Genomic DNA, 12,280 nt, shown 5'->3' on the forward strand with positions numbered 1-12,280 from the left:
ATATGCCCGTCAGCATCCACTGTTCAAAAAGGAGCCATTAGTTTAGATGGTCCATTTTTGTTTAGATGGTCTAAATCTGAAATTCTCACACTTCATTGTGGTCCTGCCTCAAGCTTGGCTAAACTAGCAAAATCCTTGTTTTCTTTTTATTCACATCAAATTGCCTTCCTCACTGATTGTCTTCTCCCCTGCCCATCTGGGAGACTGGATAAACAGAAACAATATCTCAGTCACCACTATACATCATATCTAAATTTTCTGTGCTGTAACTACTTTTTTAAAACATCAGAGATACATGGCAGCACAGTATTTTCTAAGTGCAGACATCTGCAGAAAATCCATTAAGTCCAATCACTAGCCTACTGTGCAGGCATTTAGAAAAGAGTAGCCATCAATAAACATGTTATTTAAATTCAATTTAACATTCTTTTAGAGTCAAAGAAATAATCAATGTATTCTGTGTGCTAACTAAACAGAGGTACCAGGGGCAAGGTATTTATTAACTCTAAGAACAGTTCATTGGCAGGTTTATTCTGAGCTGCTGGAGGTCACAGCACTGGTCTCAGCAGAGAAAACATGCAACAAACTAATGGGTAGTTGGCCTAACAAACCTGAAGTGGAAATTCAGGAAGAGTTTTCTGGAGATGTATGTCTACTTTGGTATGTATTGCTGGAAAGAAAACAACCCTAACTACTAACAAATGTTTTTGTTGTCATGTACCATGTTTTAGCAAATTTCAGTACATCCAGGAAAAAATCAAACAGACCTACATTTATACTTGATTTTTGCATTGTAAAAATCTACTCTTCTCTTAAAATGTGATGATCAGTTGCTGAGATAATCTTATATGCTGGAAAGTAAGAACACATTCAACTATGTTAATACCTACTGAATAATTTTTCATATACTTGGGTGTTTGAAAGCATATGTCAAAAAACCCAGAATGTATTAAAACCCTCTATATCTTTTAGAAAATGGCAGTAGTTAATATTAAAATTCTAATATATTTGAAATATAAGGTAGAAAACTGCAGCGCTTTAAAAGAGCAGTTTGTTAAATCACCATCCTTCACCCTCACTGATCTTGATGGGAAAAGATGCCACTACATATGTCAGGGTAAATTTACACCATGATTGATTTCCTTTCTGATATTATTGCTAAACTAGATACCAGTGTCAAAACTAGAATTTGGTCTAAGATCAAGGGAATAACTATCTTTTTGTTTTCCAGACTGATCTGGTAGTCCCAATATTATTAATTTTATTCATCTTGATTTTTGATCTTTGTTAATTTTGATTTGACCAGATGAACTGAACTGTATTACTTCTACAAGTCTGGGACTTCATATTTATATGCAGACAGATATTAACAGCAAGATTTTCTCCATTAAACTTTTTCCTTCTCATGCTGTAACACAGATCTCAAAAGAAATATAGATTGGAAAGCTCCAGTTTAAATTCCAGTTGGTTTGGATTTTTGTTTGCTTTTGTGTTTGTTGGGTTGTGGTTTTTTTTTTTTTGGTTTTTTTTGGGGGAGGTTGTTGGTTTGTTTTGAGTTTCGTTTTATTTTGTTTTGTTGGTTTTTTTTCTAATCAGTGTGTAGGTGTATTTTTTTCAGAACTACTGTGATTATTGCATGTAAACCTAGAATCCCCAGCAGGGCTGTAAGACAAAAGGGGAGGGAGGGGAAGAATTTATTGTAACATTCCAGAAGTCAAAATATCTGTATGTTTTGTTTTATTCTTCAGGTTGAATTAGATAGATACTGTGTAAAACCAAAAAAAATTAGCAATTCATAAATATCTCTAAGAAAAGTTTCTAATCTGACTACACTGGCATGAACTGTTTCATCATTGAAACATATTTTCCTGAATCCAATGTCAAGAATTTTGTGAGTAAATGAAGCTAATGGTGTAGATATTCTAGAATAATGCAACACACCTAGTAGAAGGCTATTTCAGGAGCATGCTGAATCCCCAGGGTTATAAAATCTATTTAGAAAGATAGTAAAGTAGTGGTATTTTAAGCAATCTGAGCTCTCTTTTAATGTCTTTAAACCATGCTCACATACTTAATTTAGAAGATCTAAATCTTTTTTTATGTTCTTTTAAATGTAGTACAAAATTATACTGTGGGTCACAGTGCTTCCTTAAGTGAGTTCTCTCACTGTTATGTTCCTGTCAGTTTGTGATGTGCTATGAATGAAGCCTTTATGCCTCTTCAGCACAGTAGGCTGTAAATTAATAGGTGCAAAGAAAGCAATAGTGTTCTGTGAATTAAGTGTCAATTTAGTTCCTCTGCACTTCTCACTTCATACACGACTCACATGCTGGTGTTAACAGCTAAGTGGTCTCTGTGTCCTTACAGCTAACACAGGCAAAAGATTCAGTTCAGTCACTACTATTAGCATGGAGTATATTTACCATCCTATCTATTTTAAGGTCAAAATCTTTGCAAAACCTTCTACATACTTTTATGCATAAAGATACTTATATGTATTTTTATATATATTATTTAGCATGAAAAAATTACAAGAGATACGTGATGCATTTCAGATATGCTTTCTTCAAATACAAGCCTCAGAACTTTTGCAAGATTTCTATGAGATATTATCATAAACTAAACACATTTATTGAGATTTGTCTTTGCAGAAGGACTCTAAACAATCTTTTTTTTTAAAATCAGATTAACCTCAAGATAATACACTTATATATGTATATATACACAATATATAATAGGAAGGAAAACTGTGGTCCTTATTCCTTCCAAAACTTCATTTCTTCCAGTGCAATGCCAGCGACTCAGAGATCCTGTACAAATTTGGATGCTACATTTCAGCTTTTTTTTTGAAACCACTACTTGCACTCTTTTTTCTTCTCTTCATCAAGGCCATTCCAACAATTAGAATTTGCAGGTTCATCACTGCAAATAGCAGAGCTCATCTCCTTATATACTTACTTATACTTACTTATATACTACATTATTTAATAGACACTTAAATAACAAAAAAGCCCCACAACAACCAGACATGTTCCTCTGTATCAAAACATTTTTTAAAAAATGCCACTAGGATGCTGAAAGCAACAGGAAGACAATGCCCAGGATGGTGGAAATAAATGTAACCCTGTCTTAAGATACCAAATTCCCTGCAGCTTTGCTTTCTTAACCATAGCCAGGTTTCATCTTCACTCCTGCATAAATTTTAGGGAGGGTGAACTGTTCACCACCTGTCTCATCCACGCTATTTTTTTTTTAATTTCCATACACTCCAAAGATACTGAGCAGTGCTCACTGTATTTCCCCAAGCCTGCTAACAATTTACTTACAACTGTGGATAATTCATTTTTTCAAGTAGGCATTTGAATGCCTGAAGAAAATCCATTTTGGAACATGATGATTTGGATAAATATAGACAAGTACAAGATATATCACTGATGATATCAGCTTTTTAATCCTTATCATAGGAAAACAGTAGGAGTGAAGAAGTTGTGTATCTGCGTATGTTTGGGTTTAGCAACTGCTTTTTAAAAAAAGAACTGGCTATAGACACTGAATTAAAACTTGTTATTTTGCACTCAGGGAATTTTAAAAGACTCTGGAGAGCAATAATTTTAGAACTAGAGTACACCAATTGCCTGTATGACATGTTTAGTATACATAGCTGATGTCCTATGCAAAACATTCTGCCAATTTTCTGTATAAATTCCCTAATACAGTGAGTGGGGATCCTCCTTTCTGAGACTGTGCTTAACAGCTCTGAGACCAGTGAGACATTCTCTCCAAGATCACACAAGTCCACAGGAACACAAGTTCAGCACTATGTTTGCAAACTTTTGATACACAATTTTGATTATGACTAAAGAACATGGTTGACTTAAAAAAAAATGCTTGGGGATATATGTTTTTCAACTCTTTATCTCTTTATCTTCCAGACACCAGGATCAACTATGATTTGTCCAGTCTTTTTTGGGATAGCTTTTAACAGACTTTAAGCTTAAACCAGTTAACACAGCAGGAAATGCTGAGGGAGAATGCAGAAATAGGGGGATTTGTGGGAGTGAAGGGAGCAGCAGGAGCATAGGTATTGCCAACAAAAAACAGCTAGAAGAAATCTGGAGAGACGAGCATTAGTACCAAAGGCAGCAACTGACAGGACTCAGAAGATGACAAAAAGATGTATTCCACTGAGCCTTTTAAAAGGACAAGATATTTGCCATATTACTTATTTTGGGGATTTTTCTGTCATTAATTCACTTTTCAATATGCAAATCCCTTCTGATGATACCTGCTGTAATGAGACTTTGAATGAATCATGTATGGAAGAAATCTCTTAGTAAAATGTGTTTAATTAACAGAAATTTAATTATAATCAGGTAAATAAGCATAATATGAATTACAAAGTCTGCAATATTCTGTCAGGATCACTATATTTTTCAGTCGACATTAGCCACTCACCTTAAAATTTCTTTGTCCCTCCAATGTATCTTGGGGGTTTGGTGCTGCATAGTGCTGTATGGTAAATCAGTTTTAAATATTTTTTTGTTGCTATATATATTTAATAGGTTGGGTTCAAGTGCTAGATAACTTTATTTCTAATTTTCACATGTCATAGATTATGTAATTTTACGTGGTAACTGAAAACTTTGCAAAATAAAAGTAAATAGAAAGAATCTAAGGGTAACTATGTGTCACTCGTTTTCCTGAAAAAAAACCGGTTCATGACAAGTCAGACGGACAAGTTATCCAGTAGAGAAGCTTAAACTTATTGGTCTCCTAAACAAAAAAGCTAATTGTGGAAATCCAGTTAAAAGTTAGAGAAAGATAAGAGCTCCCAAAAACTAGCAGGCAGCAAGAGAACCCTTTACCGGTAACTCCAAGATAAGCATAAAACTTTGCAGAATTTTCCTGGTGACACAGAAAAGGGATGATGGCCATAATGTCTCTAAAGAGGCTAAAAAAGTAAGAAATGACACATAAATCAATAAAAATTGAATAGTTTCTTTAAATGAAAAGGCTGGACTCTAGCTGCCTTCCCTTAGTTGAATGGCCATGGCATATCTTTTCTCACCTGATAGAGAAGGAAACAAAAAGTAGTGCCTTATATCGGCACAGGTGTGTCCCAAGCCTTTTTCTGGTGCAGAACTATTTTATTGAAGGTGATCCACAAGCAATACATCTTTTAACAGCAAACCAATAGATGGTGCTCTTCAGCTGTCTAATTATGTAATTCTGAGCTAAACACTCAGCTCAGATGTCTGGATCTACTGCCATACATGTCTATCAGAACAGTGATCTAGACCACTACATTACCTCATGCATCACTTTGCTATAGGCCTCTCACAAGGAGGGTGGTGATTTAGATAACAACAGACCTATAAATAGGACAGAAAGGATGCAATTTGAAATCCTACTATTTTGAAATATATCTGAATGTTTGGACTTGTGTATTTAGCTAAGAAACACAAAATAATATCCATCTGTTATTGGAGTTATTCCTCAACACAGAAAAAAGAAATGAGTTTCAGATGACTCCAGGTACTTATGTCAAATTGTATGCCAAGATTATACCAATTCATTAGTGCTGCCTCCAAATCACTCTCATATCCACATAAAGTTTTATGGCCTTTCACTATGATATTGAAATGATTTATAAGGAAGTCAGAATAACCTTAAAGGTAATGTTAAATAGCATTAGGAAATTAATTTAGACTAAAAAGTATGAAGTGTAGTTCATTCTCCTGCATTGGCAAATACTGACAAAAATTTAAATTTTGGGTTTAAATTGAAGTACGGGTAGAAAAAATCAGTATTATAAGGTCAAAGAGAAAAAAAAAAAGAAACTTGAACAAAATTTGCTCAAAATTCCTCATTAAAAAAAAAATAATAACTTCAGAATTATTCTTGGTGTCATAATCACCTCTCATGCACAGTATAACAGTCTAAGATAATTTGATGATTTTGTAAAAATTATGGCCAAGCTACGTTTACATGAAAAAGCCTGAGCTGGACCTCCCTTTGCCCATGTGAATTGCCCAGCTTTACCCAACATACACATAATAATAAAAAAAAAAATCTTCTATCTCAAGGGGGAGTCTTGAGAAAGATTAAGATATTTTCCATAGGATGATATCCTTAAGTAATAGATTTCTTTTTCAAAACTCTGTTCAGCTAAAGTCTAGATTTCTAAGATACTTGAAATACCTCTCAATACTATCTTTAGATCCAACTTTGATTTAATTTTAAGTACCATATAACTTATGCAGATGTATAAAGGGACATGTTTGGAAATATTTTAAAAGTTATATTCAATGTTCAGATTATTTTTTTTTTATGTTCTAATCATTATCAACACAGGAGGCCTTCAGACCGAATTGATCAACTATTTGGTGGACTTTGGAGATGGGCTCCACACATAGCAGAGGCAGTCTTTCTGTTATGCTCTCAAAAGTACTGCTTGTGGCATTGCAACCAATAGCTTATCAACTCAAAATAAACTTATTTTACACCTAAAACTTATTATGTAATAGCAAACTAAGAAAATTAATAAAATCCAAAAAGATTTCTTTCACCTATAGGCTAACTGATTGTATTTTTACTTTTTTACACATTAAAAAGGCTTTTATATGTCCTTCACATTCATTTTGCATTCATGTTCCTCTTTTAAAGCCTGTTGACACTTCTATTGATTCAAAGCAGAATTGAAAATGTGGTCACCTATATCAATTCAAGATCCAGAGCTGTATAACTGCTCTCTAATTAAAAAATGCAACAAAACACACTCAAAATAAACAAAAAAATCCCCAAACAAATGAATCTTGAATAGCTTTAGATGTTCTAATTGTATCTTGTACATAAAAGAAGTAATATCTCCTAACTCATTTACAAACTAATTCCATTAGGATGGACCATATGAGTGATTTTAAAAATAAGAAAAGGTAAACAAATCTCTTCTTCCTTATTAATGTGCTGGTAAAGAAATCAACGATCAGCTATATAAAATGGAAATTTACTGAACATCTAATAAAAGGTTTAAAAATATATGTGGCGTAATACTAACATAAAAATATTAGTATATATAGGACAAAGATGTAGAATCTATATAATTAATATATCTTATAGACATATTTTATAGATACATCAGATTACTGTCCTTTAGCATTTAGATTCCACTTGTTCTTTCATTTCCATTGTTTTACTTAAAAAATCACATCTATCCTGTTTTTACTGCAATCATGATGGAACTGCTTCTAACCTTGCTGATATGTTTGGAGAGGGTAATCCAGACACATTGCATCATGCACTAAAAACAATAAAGAATAATAAGTCTTAAATTACTTTCTTAATTCTTGCTCTCTTTCTAGCTTTTACAGTGCTCATATATGTGTCGGTTTTCACTTATTCTACAGCAATTATCCCTTTAAGGGAAAAAAGCCAATCCTAATTACCAGACTATGCTAATGGAATATGTGACTCCTAATACAGAATTAATGTCTAAAGCTGTTGACATAATGCCAGATACAATAAAAGGGAGCAATTAAAAAAAAGTCACATTTTTAGATGATAACACCCCTAGACCATTAGTTTTAAGTATGGAACATCTTCCCATTTAAACACACAGCTGATTTTAGCATATTACAGAATGCACTACATTTAGCATGGCTCTAATGTCGCTATGGTAACTGTTCTGGCTTAAATATAGCTGAATGTGTAGCTTCATTCCAAGTTTTCCAATAATCCTTTAAACATTTCTTATGAAACTGCCCATAGCTTCTCCAGACTTTCATCAGTGATCCTGTACTAATCCTGCACTGGTACCAGTACTGCTCATGGTATCTTCATCTATGACATGGAGACTGGGATGAAGCGCACCCTCAGCAAGTTTGCTGATGACACCAAAATGTGTGGTGACATTGACACACCTGAGGAACAGGATGCCATCCAAAGGTACCAGGACAAGCTCAAAAAGGAGAAGTGGGTCCATGAAAAACTCATGAGGGTCGAAAATGTCAAGTGTAAGGTGCTACACCTGGGTCTGAACAACCCCTCGCATCAATCTGGGCTGGGGGATGAATAGACTGAGAGCAGCCCTGCCAAGAAGGACTTGGGAGTGCTGGTGGATGAGAGGCTGGACATGAGCTCCCCTGTGTGGCCCTAAAAGGCAAATGTGTCCTGGGCTGCATCAAAAACACCATAGCCAGCAGGACAAAGGAGGGGATTCTGCCTCTCCACTCTGGTGAGACCCCACCTGGAGTGCTGCATCCAGCTCTGTGTCTCATCACAGGGAAGACATGGACCTGTTTGACTGAGTACAAATGAGGGCTGCGGAAATGAATGAAAGCTTGAACACTTCTGATATAAGAAAAGGATGAGAGGGTTGTGGCTGTTCAGCCTGGAAAGAGAAGGCTCTGTGGAAATCTCATTTCAGCCTTTCAGTACTTGAAAGAGGCTTTTAAGAAAGAGAGGAACATATTTTTTGAGCACAACGTGATTTGATAGGACAAGGAGTAATGATTTTAAAGAGGGTAGATTTAGACTACATATAAAGAAGACACTTTTTGACAGTGAAGGTAGAAAAACACTGGAAAAGTGTTTCTGAGAGGTGCTGGAGGCTTCACCTGAGATGTGCTGGATGTCTGCACCCAGAAACATTCAAGGTCAGGGCTGAGGAACCTGATCCAGTTAAATATGTCCTTGATCACAGTAGAGGGGTATTACTAAATGATCTTTTAAATTTCCTTCCAACTCAAATTATCTTATGACTCTATGATCTTAGAAACACACAATAAATCCATGTTTTAGTGATCAGTGCTAAATAATGATCTCCAGCATACCACAAAAAACAAGAAAAATGTTGAAATTGAATTCTAGGAGAAATAAAATTCTTATTATAGCTCTGTTCCAATGTAAAGCTGACCAATATTGCATGAGATCAATGCAGAATGTTTCCAATGCCTTCTGCTCATCTTCTACTTCATCTATTACCAGAAATCAAAAGCACAAGTATATTATAAAGTGTCTAGTAGAGTCTCTCAAACAAAATTAAATGGTCATACTTTTATGTTTTGTAGCAAAATTGCATTAATTCTTCCAGTTCAAGATTTCAGTTTCTGATCCTTAGAAGCCCTAAGAAGAAAACTTTGCATTGATGACTGTTGTGCATGTCTGTGCATGAGTGAGAGGCAAGGGGGTATTCACACATTGTACTTCAGATGAACACTTAATTTGATACCAAGCTGCTTCACTGACTGCCATTACACTTTTGCTCATGTGGACATGTTAGAGAGTAATCTTGTGATGATGCCTTTTCCTGGTCTTAAAAAATTGTGTGCCAGACATGGCTAAAGGATAAGGGGTTTTTACATTGGTATTTTAATAAGGATAATTATGGTGCACCATTTTGTCAAGGTTGAATGCGCTGCAATGCACACACACGATAGATTGCGTATACAATTTATAGACTTCACAAATTAGCATATCTAACAAAGATGCCCCAGTGGAAGGCCTGGATGAATGGCATGATATTCCTCCATCTGAGGAATTCCCCCCTGGATGGGCCAAATTTTTAGTTTACAGATATGCTCTAGAGAGGACCTTGGTTTCCCAAGACAGCGTGGGGTTTTCCAGCCTCCTACTACGAGGCCTTTAGGATTGGTCTCTTGGCCTAACAAAACATTAGGGCTATGCTAAGTCATTGGACTTAAGGAATTGCAAGTATGCATGCTAAGAACACTGAGGATACAAAAAAGTTATAGAAAAAGTTTATGAAAGAGAAGGCAAAAAATCATCTTGGCATCAGTGACATAGATCTGCATGTGTCTTTAAACCAAAGTTTTTACAGAGTTGCCAAGTGTAGTTACCACGCATTTTTATTGATAGATTTTCAAAAGATCAGATGCTAGCTAGATCTTCACAATTATTAATATATTGCACTGTCTAGACAGGTATGACATCAAAATAATAGTGGGATTGCTTCCTATTTCTAGAAAGGCATTCTGAAGATAATAATCATCAGTCATCTGAGAAGATCTACATTTTTCTAGGCTAAATTTTATAGCAATGGTGCATATGTCAAGTACAAGACATACTAAGAGGTGAAAAGGATGAAAAACCTGCATATGTAGGCTGCAAAGAAGTTATAATACAAACTATTCCACAACTTAATCCATTCCCACAGGCAGAACTATCCTCTTTTACTTCGTACAGAGAACATAGATTTAGTATTACAATTACTAATCCCTAATATTGCTAAGCAAACAGTTTTAACATCATCTAACATAAGATAGTAATGCTTGCATACATGCATACATGTAGTGAGACTGAATTACAGCCTGTTTAGAATAAGAGGCCATCTATCAGCTGTCTATATATTCCTGTTTTACTCAGGCTGACTTTTGCTCGCTACTTTCATTGCTGAAGTACAATACCATAATATGTCATTCGAGACACAACATCAAAAATGTTCTTATACCAAGTTCAAATATGTAACATGAATTAAATGCTCACTGATAAGATACTGTACAAATATAACTCTGGCAGATGGAGGAAAATAAGAGGAAGGAAAAAGATGTGGAAAGAACTAGAAGGAAACTATTTATTTTTTCAGTTCTAAAAGGTGAAAGGGACCAAAAAAGAAGCATGAAAAACACTCATTGCTAACAGGTAGGAAATATCTTAAATATCATCTGATATCTTTCAGTTAGGTACCAAAAAAAGCAAAATAGGAAGTGAGATCTTTAAAAGATCTTTGACTTACCATATTGATGGCGCTTCTGTTCCACTGATCTCTAGGAAGTCATATCCTTCCTCTAACTGAAAGTCAGTAAAGACCAAAGCAATGGTGTCTCCTGGTTCAGCCAATATGGTCCAGGTGCAATCAGCATTATTTTCATACTCAGAAGGGAAGTGTGGACTTGAAATAGTTCCACTTGTCCCACGTAGTGTCCCTCCGCAAGCTCCTTCAGCTGACAAACAGAATATCAATTACTGATGAAGCTGCACTTCAAACAAGTGAAGCACCATCCTTGTTTCAGCTATCAACCCAGATCTTCTCTACTCACTGAGGACCCATAAATATGCACACACAGAAACAAAATATTGTCCAGGCGAATGGAATAGAATATTGCCTGGCCTTTAAGCAGCAGAGGTTTTTGGTTTGGATTTTGACTTTTTTTCATTGTTGGTGTCACTTCAGCACCAGGTCAAACAAGAATGAAGGTTAGTAGGGACACCTATTATGAGCTGATTTGGAGAACCTGCCTCTGCAAATGTGTGCACAGAAGAATCCTAAGAAAGAACTGGGCACAAAATCACAGAAACAGTTAGACTTGTTGTGATACAAATTTAAAAATATTGAACTAATATTTTCTTTCCCTTATTTCCTATACCAAAAAAAACCACAAAAAACCAACCCCCCTCCCAAAAAAAAACCTGCAGAAAAAAAAAATCTATTTTTCACGGTCCTAAATTAGGAAGCATTAATAACATCATACTATCCTTCCCCCCCCTTTTTTTTTTTTTGTTCTGAATCAGGATGTTTACAGATGACAAATGAATTCAGAATTCAGAAGATTTTGTTGCCAGATGGACCTTCCAAAGCTCATACTTCATCAGTTAACATCATCAGTTAATAATGTATATTTTTAATGATTATTAACAATTTTTTAAAATTAAAAGCATAGGAATTTTCTCCTAAATCTTGAATGTTATTTAATATTTTGCAAAAGCATTTATCAAATATCTCATATTTTCCTTGCTAACCCCAAGAAAATATGTCATCCGTACAACTCATTGATATAAGAAATTAAAAATCCATCAGGTGGCTTTTGCTTTTTGATAACGTGGCAATGAAAGACTAAGAAATAGTAATTAAAAATATTTCTGCGTAGGAGAAGGATCAGAAGATAAGCATTTCACTTTTATGTCTTTTATAATCTTTACTTACTGCTACTATCATTAGGTATTATTTGCATACTATAAGTGAACATGGAGATTCAAAAACACAAAGCTTGGCAAGGTGCATAACACAAGGTACTTATAGTCTAATTAGGATAATACCTGAATAGCTAATTAAGACAACAGAAAAGTGTAGGAGTAGAGCTGCTCTTCTCAATCATTGTTGAAAGCCTGTCAGTGAAAGTGTGTTTTGAAGGGATATTTGAAGGAAAAAAGAATTCATGAATCAAAGAAAGAAGAATGCTGGGTCTGGACACTGGAAAAAGGATGATTAAAAGGGGCTAAATAGCCAATAAGTGACAGATGTGAAAGGAAGAATTGCAAAAAA

The 12,280-nt window shown here is 35.0% G+C and overlaps 1 protein-coding gene across 2 annotated transcripts in view; it reads right to left on the bottom strand.

Annotated features, from left to right (window-relative positions):
• The window catches only part of CSMD1 (CUB and Sushi multiple domains 1), a 1,065,169-nt gene that overhangs the window by 498,912 nt on the left and 553,977 nt on the right, over positions 1 to 12,280 (bottom strand). For both annotated transcript variants that reach the window (XM_038133051.1, XM_038133050.1), the window contains exon 5: positions 10,754 to 10,961. In XM_038133051.1, the coding sequence (XP_037988979.1) occupies positions 10,754 to 10,961 (208 nt within the window). The remainder of the gene's footprint in view (positions 1 to 10,753; positions 10,962 to 12,280) is intronic.

The sequence above is a fragment of the Motacilla alba genome, chromosome 3, assembly GCF_015832195.1.
Source record: "Motacilla alba alba isolate MOTALB_02 chromosome 3, Motacilla_alba_V1.0_pri, whole genome shotgun sequence".
Classification (NCBI taxonomy): Eukaryota; Metazoa; Chordata; class Aves; order Passeriformes; family Motacillidae; genus Motacilla; species Motacilla alba.